The sequence below is a fragment of the Piliocolobus tephrosceles genome, chromosome 5 (assembly GCF_002776525.5).
Source record: "Piliocolobus tephrosceles isolate RC106 chromosome 5, ASM277652v3, whole genome shotgun sequence".
NCBI classification, from domain to species: domain Eukaryota; kingdom Metazoa; phylum Chordata; class Mammalia; order Primates; family Cercopithecidae; genus Piliocolobus; species Piliocolobus tephrosceles.
In genome coordinates, this window is record NC_045438.1 from 10042226 (window position 1) to 10060951 (window position 18726).

The window sequence follows — 18726 nt, forward strand, 5'->3', positions numbered from 1 at the left end:
GCTAAAAATGTGAAATTAAATGGTGTAAATCAAATGCTTCCTACTGCAATCTTAGTGCCTTTCCCTCTCTTGTTTTCTAGTGGAAACTAAGAAGCTTGCCATCAACCACAAACTCCCCATTATAAAATTATAAATTGATCTTCTCTTAGCCTTATTTCTCTAACTTGGAAACGTGGCATTTCCTTGCCTTTTTTTCATAGACAAATGTTGTTATTCTTTATTAAACTTCCTCCAAATGGGGTTTATTAAATTTTAGTTTTAAAGTGTGAACTGATGATTTTTTTTTTTTTAATACTATGAATGGTGTTTAGTGACTCTTTCTTTACAGAGTAAAAAGCAAGAGGAAATAGGTTTGCATAGCAATCAGAGGGACTTCAGCCAGATATAATGAAAATTTCCTGGTCGCCAGGGAAGTGCAAACTACAATGGGTCAATGGGGGTGTGTGATGTGAAATCTCGGACTCTGTAAGTCTGTGGAAACAAAGCAGATTCTTATCTGTCTGGAATTCTTTAGACGTAAACTTGTCTGATGGGCGGGGAGCGGATTTCCAGGCCCATAATGCCATTTCTGCCCTTCATCACTGAGACATTCCAACAAAATATCAAATGCATATACACAGCCCAATCGCATAAACCAGGAACAATCTCACAATGTGTCTCAAATGGCACACAAGTGACATCTGGGGAGGGCAGCTATGATTGTGCAGGTCAATTGGTGCATGACAGGATAGTTTAACATCCCCAAAAGCCACTTAGCACCTCTCAGTCTCATGAGCTCATTGCTAGGACAAGGGAAAGTCATGTGTTCCTCGCAGCATTATGAAGACAAATGAAATACATATATGAACAGTACCCACCCAGGACTTGACAAGTGTAAGAACCCATTAACTTCCTTATCCCTCCCTTTCACATGTTAGCATCTGAAGAAACGGATGTTTTTAAGAGCTGAAGTTCATGAAAGACTCAGCTCTAAGTTGCTGTACTATAGCTAATGATTTCTGAAAAGAGAAGTCTTTATTTATAGGGAGCATGACCTCACCCTGACTAATACTTAATTGTGGTCTTGTTTTGTTCTGTTTATACTGGAAGAAAACATTAGCATTTTTTTCTCCGTTACTGTTACCTAAAACCTTCTTATTCTTCCTTGCAATGATAAGACAGTGTTAAAGGCATTTCTCTTCTCCCGAAAAGTAAAAGAAGAGGAAAAAAGTTATGTAACAAAGAAGATTGTATATACATCATCTATCACTGAATGGTAGTATAAATAGTTTATTTTAGTATGTTTTGTATATATCATTTAGTATATTCATTTTAGAAATGTTTAGATTGTTTAATAATCACGTCTCTGATTTCTTCTCAGAAAATATTGACCAAAATCAGTCTTTTCAATAATCAAAATGATTTGGTGTGTCTGTTGCAGAAATGCAATGCTGGATTCTTTCGCACCCTGTCGGGGGAATGTGTGCCCTGCAACTGTAATGGCAATTCCAACGAGTGTTTGGACGGCTCAGGATTCTGTGTGGTAAGTTGGGGCACCTATAACACTTCACATACTTCACTGGGCATTTGCATCTTGAGTGAAAATAAAATATTCTTAGGACGTTTGTGATACATAGGAGCAAACTGCTAATCAAGTGCTTTTGTTCACCCTTCAACTTTTCCTGTGAAACACCTCATATAAACTACTTCTGATTTTAAGGGGCCACCAAGGCATATGCATGAGTGTGCACGTGCACCCGGAGGCTCCTGCCCCACCACCCTCACCAGCTGGTTGCCTGCTGTAGGCCAATGGTGGTGGGATTGAAAATAATACGCAGAGGAGGAACCCATACATCCAAATTCCTCTGTAATCATATAATTTGCCATATGTTCGGCTTCATTCCACATAAACCAGGAGAGTGAAACAGTTGTTGCCTCGCCTATTTTGGAACCTAAAATAACCAGGTCTATAGATCAAAATTAGTTTTTAAAAAAGAAATTTAAATTTGAACCCAATAGCTGATGAAAATGAAAGCTTTGCCCTTGTGGTCTTTGCAAGTCTGTGTTTAAGCCCCCAGGAGACTTTATTTTTTTCCTGAACTGAAATGAAATCTCCAATAGACTGTTCTTCATTGAAGCATGATAGAGCCGTGTGCGCAAGATTGAGAAGTCTTCCAGCAGAAAAGTACTTGCTACATATTTCCCATTTTTAATGAATGGACTGACAACTTAAGTGAAAATGGGTGTTGAAATATTTACCAGAAGTGGCTTCAGTGGAAGTCACAGAGGGCATTTATAAGGACTTATGCTCAAATAGCATGTTTTCCTTTGTGAGCTGTATGATACAGCAGACAAATTCTTCAAGTTCCTATCTGGCAAAAAAGAGGCTTTCCAAAACTACAAGGGTATTTTTGCATGACCTATAAGAATACTTATTTAAATGCACTCAACATTTGCATAATTGTCCCTATTAGATAATTTTTATTATAAATGGCCTCTAAGGTGTATACAGGAAAGTGATATTTTATTCACACATTAAGATGCAAATGCGAATGTTTTTATTAATCCTTAACCCTAGAAGTTGCCATTTTTCTAGGGACAGAGAATTAAGTGACGAAATAGTAATGTTACTATCTCTTTGTAGTGTTTATTTAGTCCTGATATTTGTTCTGCCTTCCCCCATCTTCTTAAATAAGCATTACAACCAGGATGTCCTCTGTCGCAGTGTAGGCATCTGCAGCTGCCAAAGTCTACCCCTTTCTAATGCTTCCAGCTCCGGTTTCCTGTTATTTTAATCCCAGTGACATTTGGGGGGGAAAAAAATCCCATGGATACACTTGAACTAATAGCATACATCTCTGATAATTTGACCAATTAAAGGTTGTTCATTATCTGATTTATCGAAATATAAAGCAGTGGAGACTGTCAGGCACATCAGCTGCTGTGAGGTAGTCAATATTATGAAAGACTGAGATAAATTAAAGAGGGAAGAAGTCCCTCCTGCTGGTGCCTATTGAAACCAATGACTAAACCACTCTTTTTACAATGACTTTGTCAGAATGGGAGCGACCATGGCTTTATCTCTGACCTAGTGGTGAGCTTCTGAGGGGGACAAACATCATGTGATTCCCTCCAACGTCTTGTGATATAACAGGTTCTAATAAATGTTTAGGGATGGGCTAGCGTATCCACATTTACATGCACACTCAGTGAAACCTTCCTGCAATTACTTTGTTCCAGCACAGAAAATTAATACAGAAAGAAATAACCATTTTATTCATCTTAATGATGGTTCCTCCACCTCATCCTGTCCAGAGAAAAAATATCTTTTTTCCCTCATTAATGTAATATATGTTCAGTGTAAGAAAACAAACAAAAAATATAGATACATTAGTATAATTGCCCTGTTAAACAGATTATTTTAAATATAAATGGCTTGAAGTACAAAGTAAAAATCACATTCCTATCCCCCAGAGCTACACATATAGGTGTATTTTTATAAATATAATTTAGAAAGAAAAAAGATATAGGGACTAAGCACGGTGGCTCACACCTGTAATCCCAGCACTTTGGGAGGCCAAGGCAGGAGGATCACTTGAGTTTAGGAGTTCAAGACCAGCCTGGGCAATATAATGGGATCCCATTTGTACAATAAATAAAGAAAAAAGATATATTTATATTTAATTAAATGTAAGTGAAGGAGCAGAAAATGCTTACACATGAATATCGAAAGAATTTTTTATTTTTACTTAGTTGCAAATATGTTAAGTCCGTGGTGTCACACTGGAATCAAACTCATTTATTTCTGTTTCCTTTGGTGCCCCTATCTCAGCTTACTGATGGAGAAGACCCAGGTTTTTCAGCTTCTGCCCTATTGTTCATTCTCAGCTCTCAGGGAGCCAGAGAAGCCAGGGCTCCAACATGAGCACTTCTTGTAGCTCACTGTCATCACCAGTGTTTCAATCAGTTCTTGCAGGTTGCCTGACTTACCTCATTTCTCTCATTTCCTGTAAGCAACCAAAAATAAAAGGCCTTCTTTTATCTCATTTTGTCTTATTTTGCTTTTCTTTTGAAGGCATATAAGACCTCTGGATCTGCCTTGTCCACCTTCAACTGCTTCTAATTCTTCCTCAGTTCCGATGTCCAAGGTCAATTTGACCTTAAAATTTATAGACTGATTTTAACTAAGCTGTTGGTAAAGCTGAACTAAGCCATTCAGCCACAAAATATAGAGTAGACAAAATTATGCTACCATTTTACACATGTCAAGCAAGGAAGGAGTTGTTTTTTTTTTTTTTTACTAGTAGAACACTGATCTTTCAAATACAGAATAGTGGCTAAGTGAAAATAAAACAGCTTAGAAATCGACTATGCTTTGAGTGTCTTTCCAGTGGGCCACTTTACATCTTATGAAAACTGGAACACATTGGACAGGATTCTCAGCTGAGTCAGCTCGGTGGGGCCCCAAAGGCAGGCAACTCTGGTGGATATGGCTGGCTCTCTAGGAGGGTTCTAGAAGTAGGCACAAGATAAGAATTGAGGGGAAGAAACAAGTGGAAGCAGATAGGTGGCTGGTGGCAGAAATGCCTGGTCACAGGTAATCCGTATTTCATCCCAGCCCTAGAGGCTTAAGTACATAGAACCCAGAAGGAACTCTAACTAAGGTTAGTTACCATCTGAAGAAAGAGTGTCATTAGGATGTCATTAGGAGGGTCAAAGAATGTCCTTTGTCACTAGGAAAAAGCCAGGAGCCCAGTGGCCAGAACTAGAATGGGACAAACCTGACCTGAAGTTCACCACAAGCACAGGGCTCCTCATTTTCCTTTTGATTAAGAATTAATTTGTCCGTTAATTTAATTCATCCAAATGAACTTCCAACCTACCCTAAGCACAATGAGAAGGGAAGTAATCCAGTATATTGAAGGCTAATTGTTTCTTATTAGTCTCAGAGCTTAATTAAAACCCTATTCAGGAAAGCAAAGATATTACATCTCAGTTTCTACAGACACTAGCATTTTCATGATTCTTGAACTCTATTTTATTACTGTGTAAGGCAGAAATCAACCATATAAGTCCCTGTTAAGACTAAGGATGTGTGATCAATAAACCAGCATATTCATTGGTGTCCAAGAACAGGAAGAAACTGATTATAGCGGCTTCTTGTTCCTGTTTTTCTTGCAACTATAAAATTGGTATCTAGATCAAGTGCATAATCCTTTCATGAAAACTTTGACAATTTTTCCATCTGTTGCAAACCTGGAAAAACCTGAAATTTTGGAAAGCGTCATCAGTTTGGTTCCATGATAACTGAAGTTCTGAAATAAAGTCAGAAAGTTTCATGTCCAAGAAATTCTAAGGTTGGACAGCTCAATGGAGTCCCCTGTTGCTGTGTGCCCATCAACATAAGAATATGACAAAAACTGGCCAGGCATGGTGGCTCAAGCCTATAATCCCAGCACTTTGGGAAGCTGAGGCGGGAGGATCACCTGAGGTGAGGAGTTCAAGACCATCCTGGCCAACATGGCGAAACCCTGTCTCTACTAAAAATACAAAAATTAACTGGGCATGGTGGTGGGCTCCTGCAATCCCAGCTACTTTGGAGGCTGAGCACAAGAACTGCTTGAACCCAGGAGGTGGAGGTTGCAGTGAGCCAAGATCATACCACTGCATTGTAGCCTGGGCAACAGAGCAAGACTCCATTTAAAAAAAAAAAAAAAATATATATATATATATATATATATATGACAGAAACTGAATGCAGGTAATGAGTTATCTATACATTGTTCATCATTTCTCTCCCAACCTGAACTTGGTCCTCCCCATATAGTCCCACCTGAGTTGGTAACAGCATTACTCTGCCGGTCCCCCATGCTTAGACACTCCAGCTCCATCGATCTCCTTTTTTTCTCCCCAGCTATCAATTTTACATCATATCCTACCAATTCAAACTAGGAGAGAGCCTGCTCTCATCTCTCCCTTCCCACTGCCTTAATTCACAGCCACAACCTCGCTGACCACCGATACGGCTTCCCAACCACTCATTGTCTGTCTCCTGCTCCAGACTCTCCTTCCTCTACTCTCTCTCCCACACAGCAATGGAGATGTCTTTCAAAAACATAACCCAGTCAAGGCATCCCTCTTTCCAAAATCCTCCTGGAGTTTCTCCTCCAGCCACGCTGAGCACACTGCCACCTAAACATACTTTGTTCTTTCACTCTCTTGTGCCTGAACTTGTTTCCCTGTTTTCTACCTGAGATTTCTTGAAGGAGAACTTCAAGGCTTAGTTCAAATGTCACCACCTCCATTAAGCCTTCTCCAGCTTTCTCAGGAAGAACTAAACGCTGTCTTTCCCTCATCTTTGTCCCATGGCAGGTATGTACTTTCTGCATACCTCAGACATAGCCCTTCACACACTGTATTATTCTTTGTTGACCTCTCTGTTTCCTTCACAAGTCTGTGAGTTACTCAAAGGCAGGAACCAAGTCTTCTTCATTTTAATAACAGATACAGCCCATTGTCTATTATATCCGCTTAATTAAGGTTTGTTAAATGAATGAATGAATAGGTTACTAAAATAACAAGCTACCCTAACTGCAAAAATCTTTAATTTTGTAATTTATGAGATACTTGGGTCTCTTCTTTATGGCAGTAAGATGTACTGTCTTATGCTAGAAACTCAGGGGCAGGCCCAACCCTGTATGTAACTAGCAAACAGTGCTGCCAATATTAGGTATTTTTATTTAGACCTTTGCTTATCAGAGTATAATCCAGACCAGCTGCATTGATGATATTTGGGAACTTGTTAGAAATGCAGACCCGCAGGATGCAAACATCCTGACTCATAATCTGCATTTTCACCAGATCTCCAGGGGATTCACGTGCACATTGAAGTTGGGTAAGTATCGATCTACACAGAGAGCAGTTCGCAAGCCGTATAATATCATAAACCTTTACACTGTTAAGGATTATTAAAGATACAGGAGAGCTTTTTTTTATGTGGACTATATCTACCAATATTTACTGCATTTGAAATTTAAACTGAAAAAATTTGTAATCCTTATACATTCATTTTAAAATAGCAATAATATACCAATTGCATGTTAAGACAATATGTTTATCAAACATAAACATATTTTACAAGTTGAAAATATGTTTAATGTCTAGCTTAATAGAAGAAGATGGATTCTGCCATCTGCTTCTGCATCAGCCTGTGTGATATCTTGTGTTGTGTAACCTCTACACAATTTCACCTTACACATATGAGAAAATGAGAATGCAAAATATAAGTAAAATCTTAGTATTATTTAGAAACAGTTCTGACCTCCCAGGGCATACTTTGAGATCCATGGATCTAGTCTTGCATAAAGCATGCTGACAAACACAAGAAGGCAAACCGGATTCTTTTGAACCTTCTTCCTACATTATTCTGGTCCTGTGACCAAGTAGATGACAGACATAATTTCTCATGTTGGGGAGACACAATTGGTGTCCAAATGGCATTCCAAACACTTATCTGCAATCGATTATCTAGATATAGCTTTCTCAACCACTGGTTAAAAATTCAGAATGCAAATTTCATTTTTAAGTGGAGTCAGTTTATTAAAAAATAAACTTTTCCTCCTGTATTAATCCATTCTCACACTGCTATAAAGTCACACCTAACTGCTGTGCCTATGGAGTAGCCATTCTTTATTTCTATACTTTGCTAATAAACTTGCTTTCACTTTACTCTTTGGATTAAAACAAAAAAGACATACCTGAGACTGGGTAATTTGTAAAGAAGAGAGGATTAATTGGCTCACTTTTCTGTGGGCTGTACAGGCTTCTGCTTCTGAGGAGGTCTCAGGAAACTTACAATCCATGATGGAAGACAAAGGGGAAGCAGGCACATCTTCACATGGCCTGCGAGGGGGACAGGGGAAAGAGAGAGAGAGAGTGCACCAAGGGGGAGGTGCTACACACTTTCAAACAACCAGATCTCATGAGAACTCTATCCCAAGGCAGCACTAGGGGAATCGTGCTAAACCATTAGAAATCACCCCGATGATCCAATCACCTCACACCAGGCCCCACCTCCAACATTGGGGATTACAGTTCAACATGAGATTTGAGTGGGGACCCAGAGCCAAACCATATCACTTCACAACAACATACTTTTTCATTTTTGTTTTCTGTTTTTTAAATGCCAGAGCACTGAAGGTAAAACAGAAGACATTTTGCAACCTCAAAGTAAAAAATTACCAGAACTAAAAGAAACTTGAAAGGCCATCTAGTCTAAATTGTCACTGTGCAGATAAGGGAACAGACAACCAAGAAGATCAAGAGACTTGTTCAAGGTTGACCAGCTAGAAAGTGGAAGAGCTAGGGTCCTTTTCTCCCTGCCTCCAGCACTCTGTCTGCCAATCTCCCAGAATGTGCATGGAAGCCTTTTAGGGAATTTCATAATAAACCTTTTGAAAGAAGGCAGATAAGGAAAGTTCATACTTGCATTCTGAGCATTTAGAGGGCAAGAGAAATTTGGTGGCTTTGCTCTTGAGGGTCATTGCTTCCCATGGCTGCCATGGCAGAATTAAAGCCCTGACAAGGAATCTAAAGCATCTCTCAAGCCATAAGGGGACAGAATTGGGAATTAGCTCATTTTTGCTGCATAATAGTCACTTTGGGCACAAAGAATGGCCTAACATCTTACAATGGGCCTGTTTTCTTCTGTACAGAGGGGCTTCATCTGTCCAAAAAGAACTCAGACAAATTTAACCCCAGCCTACACGCAGTCCTGCCAGATCGTTCATGGCTTAGGTTCATGGTAGTTGGGTAAGGCTCATTGGTTTTTCCTGGGATGAGAGATTGCCACAATTTTGTATTAGCTTTGAGTGCTTGTTAATTTCCTTTATTTGCTCCAGACACAAATTCGTTAATTCACCCTTTTCCCTTTTCCTTCATTTTTCCCCCAAAAATATTTCTGAAGGCTGACTTAGCACAAGACACAGTAATATGAACTGTGAGGGAAATATGTTACCATCCTGTTGTCTGCATATCACACTTTATTTTTCAGAGTTTCTCATTGCTCTCTCAAGGAGTCTGAACTAGCCCCTAAATTCTATTCTGCAGACATAATTCTAATCAGGGTCTAAAGATTGCTCATACCTAATGGCTGATCAAATGCGTGAAGAACATTCAACTGGGATAGCTAGTTGCCCTTATTAAGATTCTTCCCCTTTGACTAACGTATTGATACCATATTTCACTTGAAGCTCAAAATGTTAGTAACACCGATGCTTTCTAATGCATTCATTTTACAACTGTTTGTTAAGTCTTTTCCTCAGCAATACTGGAGAAGCAGTATAATATGGAAACTAACAATTTCACTTCTGGAGTCAGATTTCCTGAATTCAAGTCTCGCTTTTGACACCTACATGTGACCTTGGGCAATTTACTTAATCTCTCTGGGCCTCCATCTCTTCAGATGTAAGGGGGGGGGGGGGGGGGTGGCGGGGGAGATAGGAACCCATTTCAGGATTGTTGTGAGAATTAAGTCAGTTAATATATATACAATGTTTAGAGCAGAGCCTTGCTATTCTTTTATTCTGAACCTCAAATAAAGCATAAAGGCCAAAATAAGGAACTCAGAGTTCAGCCTACTGCTATTCCATCTTGCTTTCCCAAGGTTCCTCCACTGTTTTTAAAAAGTTGTTCTGTTGAAGCTCGTATGCATCTGTGTGACTAAGGTAACTGCTCAAATAGGAGGGTGCTTCTTCAATGGCATTCTAATTCTAACAGTATAATTTTCCACTGCAACCCCAATTCAACCTTTATACACTCTGATGAAGGATGGCATTCTAATTCTAACAGTATGATTTTCCACTGCAACCCCAATTCAACCTTTATACACTCTGATGAAGGTAAAGATGAAAATGTAGAGCTAATGGCTTTGCCTTGAACCATCTAGTACAATCCCATAGAAGAAAGCTGTTTGTGTGTTAGCTCACTGCCCCTTGTAGAAATTAATCCATCAGTTTGACAGTTACTGAGTGCCTACTTCATTAGTGCTGAAAGACACAGAGTTGGGGAGGGGTGATGAGGCTGAGAACAGATAATAGCACTACAATGTGGGTGGTGGAAAAGAAGGAAGGACTCTGAAAGGGAGAATTAGGATTTACTTTCAAGAGATTTTGCAGCCTAGTGTGATCTTGGATGATGAACGGCATTCCAGACAGAAGGGTCAGCCTGCTTTGTGCTTTTACTCCTATAATACTTACTACAAGTGGAAAAATCATGCAAAAAAAAAAAAACTCCTTACTGTTTCTTGTATGTCACTATCCAAGATACCAGCCCATGAGCAGAATGCTCTTTATCTACCTTCTACTCCATTTATACTACAATCTGACACATTTTATTCTTCCAAGACCATAAATCCTTATTGTTCCCGTTGTCATGGGTAAGTACCAGAAGGATGTTTTTTGTTTGTTTGGTTGGTTGGTTGGTTGGTTGGTTGGTTGGTTGGTTTCTCATTTCATATTCATTTGAAGTCAATAAGCCGATATTTCTGGAACATCCAGGGTTTGATCATTCTGATTATCACTCTGAATTGAAATGAGTAACTGATGAATAATCTCCTCTGCACACAAACTCTAGAGTCCCCAGGCTGCTAGCACACACACAAAAGACCAGGAAAAATTCATTCACCACTTACCCACACTTTCTGGCATTGACTGGGGCCTGGGTGACTCCTCATACTAATTAGTACTGCCACACACTGTCTGTGCTATCTGACCTGACGTCCCTTTTGCTTGAAAAAGTATTGCATGATGCTTAGGTTTGCTGTCTCTAAAATTTCTTTTGCATCCTCATCAATCTTCTTGTCTTTCGTCTCATAGCACTGCCAGCGGAACACAACAGGAGAGCACTGTGAAAAATGTCTGGATGGTTATATCGGAGATTCCATCAGGGGAGCACCCCGATTCTGCCAGCCGTGCCCCTGTCCCCTACCCCACTTGGCCAAGTAAGTCCTAAAGGAGGATGGTCTCTTCTAATGATCAGTCTATGTATTTTTTTATTATGTTTTGTTTTGCCTTATCCAGAGTTCTGAGGCTTCTCCACAGGCAAAACCTCATATTGAGATGAGACTGGAAAAGATAGAGAAAAGGTTTCTCATCTAAATACACCACCTGGAAAACTTAAGCACTTACAATATAGATGATAGCTCTGTTCCCAAAATGTTGGGGTGCCTCATAAGGTCAATAAAGTCTCCTAAGTGTTATAAGCAAGGATAGTCTCATCTTTTCTTGACTATCCCTCGACCTAGAGCAATCACAACTGGTAATACCAGCAGACTCATCATAATATCATATTTTCAGTACTATTGCCTCTTACGATTTTCATAAAGGAAACATTTCCCTACATATGGCTTTTCACTCAGAATTAGAACACAGATCAACAGAATGCATGCTTTAGGCCAATCAGCTCACAGAAGATTTACAGGAACACTTTCTGGCTATGTTTTGACCTGAGTCAGAAGTTAAAGGAAAGAGACATACATTTTAATGGAAATAATGGAATGTTTCCATAAATCCAGTAATTAAGTCATCACTGGCCATTTTATTCTCTTTAAAATGACAGAGTATGGAATTTAACAGGTATAGTGACACATGGTTTTCCAAATAACCAATTCTCTGACACCAACTGGGTGTCCTACAACCAATTCGGTTCTGACACTAAGTTTCCACAGTCAGCACAGATCCTGTAGGTTAAGAAATCAGTTCCACAGGACTGCCCCCATTACAAATGCCAGCCAAAAATGAGGTCCCCACGCTAGTTCACACTTCTTCCCAGAAGACCGCAAATTTGGGAAGGATCCCTCAACCTCTCCCCAGGATTGACAATTCATTAAGATGACTCACAGAGTTTAGAAAAGTGCTATGCTTATGACTGTCAGTTTATTATAAAGGTTACAACTCCAAAAGAGCTACATGAAAGTGATGCATAGAGCAGGATATGGAGAGGTGGGAGCGAAGAAGGAGAGCGTGCAGAGACTCCATGCTCTCTGCTGGAGCATTGCGCTCTCAGCACCTCCATGTGTCACCGTCCAGAAGCCCCCCAAGCCTTGTTGCTCAGGAGTTTTTAATCAAAGTTTCATGTCATAGGTATGATTGGTCAAATCACTGGCCATTGGTAACTGAACTCAATCTCCAGCCTCTCTCTCCTCCCTAGAGGTTGAGGGTGGGGAGGGTTGAAATTCCCAACGTCTAATTACATGTTTATGTTTGGTTCCTTGGTGGTTCCTCTGGTCATGGGCTCCCACTCTGAAGATATCTAGGGATCCACTGTGAGTCACCTCATTAGCATAAACTCAGATATGGTTAAAAGGTGGCCGTTATGAATAACAAAAGACAGTCTTTTCCCTCAGGAAATTCCAAGAATTACAGGAGTTCTGTGCCAGGAACCAGAGACAAAGGCTAAATACTGTGTTGTTGTTTTTTTTTTTTTATTATGCCACAAATGGAAAGAGTAGCCAATCTAGGTTCATATTCATATTTTGACACATAATACCTGTGTGATCTCAGGCAAGTTACTTTCTCCCTAGATCTCACTTTCCATGGGATTTGAAGTCAAGAAGCCTGGGTTCAGATCTTGGCTCTATTCCTTGGTTCATTTACCAGCCCCGTATCTCAGATTTTCTCTTAGTACAGTAAGTCAAACTAGAAAGTACGGATCTGCATCATAGAGTGGTGAGGACTGGACCAGGATAATATGTGGGGAGCATGTGGGTTGGTGCCCTGAACATGGAAAGGTATGAGGTAGATGTTGCCTTTCTTGAACACATACCGCTGTATTTTTTCTAATACTTAGATTTTTCTTACTCAATGCCTGGCACTGTTCTAAGTGTTTGGATGTAATATTTACGTAATTGATAGCTGTTTTAAAGATTAAATGATACACATAAAATGACTTTTAAAAATCAGAATGCTTACTACACACACACACACTCACTCGACTCACACACTTACTGATAAACAGAAAAGAAAAGGAGAGATGGCAATCAGATTCCCTCGAAGTTTTTTCCTTAACTGAACACCAATATCAACTAACATTTTACTTAATAGCTTGTGATGTATTCAAATACTACGACAAGTCTAACAGTCAGAGTAGTCAGACGTTTTTCAGCCCCATCCTTCTTTAGAAACTGTTAAACTGCCTCAGACCTTGCTCTGTAATTTTTCATGTCTGATAGTAGTAATAACTTGTGCAAAATGGATGGTACTCACAGTGAGGGTAGAAAATGCAAACATTAACTCTTCTGTTATTTTCACTCAAGTATGTCCTGATTTACGAGCTCCCTTCACTCCGTCTTGGTATAGTTTTTCATTGTTCATTAATATTCGGCTCTCAAGCATTAGTCTTAATCACATCTGGTGAGATATTTAGCACGGTTCTCTTGCCAATGGTGTATTTTGTTAAATATGTTACCTCCAACTTCCTCATAGCTGGTTTCACTCATTCTCTCATAAAGATGTTGCGTAGCCTCAGCTGCTCAGAAAAGGTTGATAAGCGTCGAGCTGCAGTTTTTGCAGACAGTAGCAGATGAATTAGGCAGCCAATCTCAGATGGTTCTTTCTAATTATGTTGTTCCACTTTTGTACTTTTCACCCTATTTGCATGACAAGACTTTCTTATCTAAATTACCTGGTCTTAGGATATGAGACCTTTAGAACATCATTCCCTATGGACTGAGAAGCCTTGTCTACATGCAATCATATATTTATTGAGCACTTATTATACACTGGTATAAAAACTGGTATTCAGTACTTTTTATGTGCCAGTCATGCACTAGTCGCTGGTGACACAGCAGTGAATAAAACAGTCAAAAAACTCACCTTTATTGAGATAGGTTAAAATACAGCAGTGTTTTGAAACTCCTAGAGCAAATGACCCTTTACCTTTTGAATCATATTATCCAGCATGTTCGTTGAGCAAGAAGCATTTCTGAATGCTGTTAACTCTCTAAGAAATGAAGTCAAAAGTTGCCAACTGTGAAATGAGTCTCCTTTCCTGAAAGAGGAAACAGTTTCCAAAGGCATCAAGGCACCACGTCTGCCCATGTTTTTTCTCTGTGTAAGTGGATCCAGGGTTCAAAGAAGCACTGAAGGGACTTAGAGAATGTGCTCTAAAGTTGGGTACATATTCACAGATATGAAAACTCAAGTCTCTAATAGTACAGATTCAAGGCTGAAAAACCTACTGAAAATGAAAATGAAATCAAAAGTGTGTCACCTATAAGTAAATATTATGTCGGTGTAGGGAGGAATTAGTAAGGATGTGAGAGACCAAGGGATTTTACAGATTTTTCTCTGTAGTGACAACAGCTCTACTTCTTGAATCCCTTGCTGGGGAATCTGGCTGCAAAAAAGGAAAGGAGGGGTTAGTCTCTGATCATGGAACAGAACAAATTTTCTTGGGTTCTAAAAAGTTCTAACCTTTAATCTGGCCTTATTATTAACTTAGTTAGCTTATCTCAAATACTAATTAAATATCTTATCAAAAATCAAATGCCCATTGCCTCTTTCAGCTTCTTAAGGAATTCATATTGCTACTTTCTATAGAAATGGAAGTTCCAGGACGTTTCAGAAAGGTGTCTAGTTTAGACTCTGAATTACACTTTGAAACCTTCATGAAGCTGAGCCCACAGACGCAGGACTTGGATTTCCAGTTACAAGAAAGCAAGGAAATAATGCTTGAGGGGGTTAAACAAACAAACAAAGGGCCGAGTCTATTTTTCTCTAAGTTCCTAAGGATTTTCTAAGAGCAAAAGACACCCTTCCACCGGAAACGGGCACCACACTGGTTACAGCGGGCTGAGAGAGACGCAGCGTTTTCATTCCCCTAGCCAAAACCAGACAAAACATAAACAGTTAATGCTGATGAGAAACAAAAATGAACCCTTGAGGGCTGGCCCTGCCGCTGAGTCTGCCTTCACCGCAGAGACCAGTGGTGATGCGGTTGTTCCCAGGGACGATTTGCATAATGTCCATGTATTTATTTGGGGGTTGGCCAGGCGTCCTCCATCTCTACCAGTAGCTATGGAGATCGCTCCAATTAAGGAAAATGTCATCTGTTTGAAACAGCAGGACATCAGCTACAGGCGGATGACTCCAGATGCCCCGAGCGGATGTTGCATCCTTCAACCGTGGGCGGGCTGCTGGGTGGAACACCTTCAAAGAAGGATGGAAGCGGGTTCCTGTTCTGGGCTCTTAACTGACAGTGGTTCTTTAAGTAGGCTAAGAAATCAGAACAAGCAAAATAAAGGGGAAAAGGGGAAAGAAATGTAATTTTGTTGGAATGTTTTTATCAAACTGTTAGAGAAAATAAATTGTGGGTGTTGCCTTTCACTGAGAAACACATATCGTTTTCTGACTGATTTTAGAAGTGTCTTCAAATAAATAAACACATCTATTTGCTTTCCTCCAAACACCATTAGGGTAGGAAATGCTGATACATAAAGGAACAAGAGAGCAGCGGGTCACACTTTATTGGTTGTGCAGTACCAAAGCCAAAGCTAGTTTAAAAGTCCTTAAAATTTTACATACACACACACACCCCCCCTATGCCCCACACAATTCATGTGTCTATGAAGAATTTTCCAAACACGTAGAGACCATAACCCCATTTCCCTTGCCTTAATAATGAGGAGACTTATTTATTCCACTAAACCAATATTTTTGTTACTTTTTGTCCTGTGTCCTAATTTTTATTATCTTTTAAAAAAAGGAAGAAGGAAGAGAGAGGGTTCCATGGGATAAAATCCTTTTATGGTGGGTCCTATGTTTTGCTGCAGTACTTGACTGGGACTTTCATCAACTCAGCCAGTCTCAGCACCCTTATTTCCAATGTTTAAAGTACACAAGAAAGAAATTAAAATTCTGTGGAGATTATATAGTTTAGAACTGGTTCCTTCCCTTTAAAACTGGACAAGTTCTAGTGCAGAAAAAAAGGGGAAACTTTTAAATGACTACACAGACAGTGATGGAAATAAAAGGGGATTCTCCTATAAATCCAAAATTGCAGGTAGAATTTGATTATTTCCGGCTTTGGAATACATGTTTTGGACTTGTGCTTGAAATATACATATAGGACCTGGGAAATGGCCCCACCAACGAGTGGCATTTTCTTTTGGGGCCTGCTGGCCTAACCTTTCCTGCAAGCTAAATGTGTACAAGTTTAAATAAAGAAAATGATTACACCCATTGGAACTTAAATGGGACCATCATAGAGGTAATCTGATAAAAAGTTAAGACAGTCTCTTTGGTGTTGTATGGAATTGACTTCTAATATTTGCTTCCAACTTTAGTTTTGCAGAATCCTGCTATAGGAAAAATGGAGCTGTTCGGTGCATTTGTAAAGAAAATTATGCTGGACCTAACTGTGAAAGGTAAGCCAATAAAATTCTCTATTTTCTGTGTAGGTCAAAGGAAGCTTTCTGTTTCTCACACTCAACAGCTCTGCCGTACTCCCATTTGGTTGGTCCTGAAGGAGATGCTTAAGTGTGGTTGAGGGACGCATTTCAAAACCCCTTAGGGAAGCTTCTCCCAAATCCCATCCCCCAGATACAGCAAATAACAATATGCTTCCTAGGGCTTCAGGCCAGGGCCACATCTCAGCGTAAGCACACAGGGAAAAAGGAAATTGAGGACGTGTGTTTTGAAAAGACTCTCTAGATGGGTTTGGTAGTACTCTTTTCTCTCTCCATCATTGAGGAATACTACTAAAATTAGTGTTCCCCAAAAAAGAGTGAGGTTTCCTCAGTAAATAAAATGTGAATTACCTTTTGTCAATATAGTAATAAATTAGAAAAAAAAAATCCACAAAGCTATTATTTTGCCCATTCTTTATGCCAGCTTTATACCATACTAAAAAGGAAACAAATTCCACAGGAGTTTGGGCTTTCTGGATCCCTGGCTGGTATTTACATATGACATTCTTTTCTATTTTTTTGGAGGGGGGTTATATTTTAAGTTCTGGGATACATATGCAGAACGTGCAGGTTTGTTACATAGGTATACATGTTCTATGGTGTTTTGCTGCACCCATCAACCTGTCATCCACATTAGGTATTTCTCCTAATGCGATCCCTCCCCTTGCCCCCTAACCCCCGACAGGCCCTGGTGTGTGATGTTCCCCTCCGAAGAACGTGTGGTGTTTGGTTTTCTGTTCCTGTGTTAGTTTGTTGAGAATGTTGGTTTCCAGCTTCATCCATGTCCCTGCAGGACACAAACTCATCCTTTTTTATGACTGCATAATGTTCCATGGTGTATATGTGCCACATGTTCTTTATCCAGTCTATCATTGATGGGCATTTGGGTTGGTTCCAAGTCCTTGCTATTGTGAATAGTGCTGCAATAAACATGTGTGTGCATGTGTCTTTATAGTAGAATGATTTATAATCCTTTAGGTATATGCCCAGTAATGGGATTGCTGGGTCAAATGGTAATTCTGGTTCTAGATCGTTGAGGAATGGCCACACTGTCTTCCGCAATGGTTGAATTAATTTACACTTCCACCAATAGTGTAAAAGTGTTCCTATTTCTCCACATCCTCTCCAGCATCTGTTGTTACCTGACTTTTTAATGATTGCCATTCTAACTGGCGTGAGATGGTATCTCATTGTGGTTTTGATTTGCGTTTCTCTAATGACCAGTGATGATGAGGTGTTTTTCATATGTTTGTTGACTGCATAAATGTCTTCTTTTGAAAAGCACATGACACTGTTTTCTAAACTGCTCTGGGCTTTGCTCATGTAAGAAAGGCCTTCTCCACAGAGCACGAGAGGCTTTCCACTGAATGACTCCTGGTAAGATATTTCTCACTCCCTCCACCTACCAGCTGCTCACAGTATTGTAAGATAAAATTACTTTTGCTAAAAGAGTCTCTCAGACAGGTTTTCTTGTTTTTAACAGAAATGCTATTAGCATTGGCCTCACCATTGTGTTTAGGCAGCTAAATGATGTGTAGTGCCCTAGAGACAGGGAAGGAAGAGCCAAGTAGAACTAGTCAAGCACCCAGTCACTCATTTGCAGGCCCTCAACAGCACAGACGGGCTCACAAACTCAACCTGGGGCTCAAAATGTAAACTTTAAATTTTAAGCAATCTCACTTCCAAAGAAAATACCCTCTATCTCTCAAAAACTGGGTCTGAAACTCAAAAAAAAAAAAAAAAAAAGCCAGAGTATCTGTGATACAGAGAAAAATCTTTGCACTTGGAAGGCATTATTATTATGATTATTAAATGTGAAAAATGTGGATAATTATTTCACTAAAGCGTTGTGGACTTTTTAAAATTTATTTCTTTATTGCCATAAGAGGGAAAGTGAGCTTAAGGCCCACATGAATTTCATCTCTTAGGAGGGACTGACAGAGATGATCGATTACATTGGGTTGATTAATATTTGTGACACACTTATCCTATATTTCCTTACTTGAGGACACAGGAATAGGAGGCACCTGATCTACTCATTTTCTGGCTCACAGGAGGTCTGTGGCGGTTGTTAATCAGCCAGGATGGAGCTTTTTCTCCTCAGTATCTGAGGTTAAATTCAGTTTAGTTTGATAATGACTAAGCAGTATTGCTAATGGGTGTTCGATGGCCCGCATGGGGAGAGTTAATGGCCTGAGATAGAGCCCTGCTGACCAAATGCAAAGCTCCCAGAAGTGAAATCGCCTGGACCCTAAGGGCACAGTCCTGTAAAATCACACAGG

General features: G+C 39.7%; 1 protein-coding gene across 1 annotated transcript in view; it reads left to right on the forward strand.

Moving 5' to 3' along the window:
- Window positions 1-18726, forward strand: part of LAMA4 (laminin subunit alpha 4) — a 147741-nt gene that overhangs the window by 36677 nt on the left and 92338 nt on the right. The window contains exons 3-5 of the mRNA XM_023219040.1: window positions 1421-1522; window positions 10854-10978; window positions 16322-16402. Of these exons, the coding sequence (XP_023074808.1) occupies window positions 1421-1522; window positions 10854-10978; window positions 16322-16402 (308 nt within the window). The remainder of the gene's footprint in view (window positions 1-1420; window positions 1523-10853; window positions 10979-16321; window positions 16403-18726) is intronic.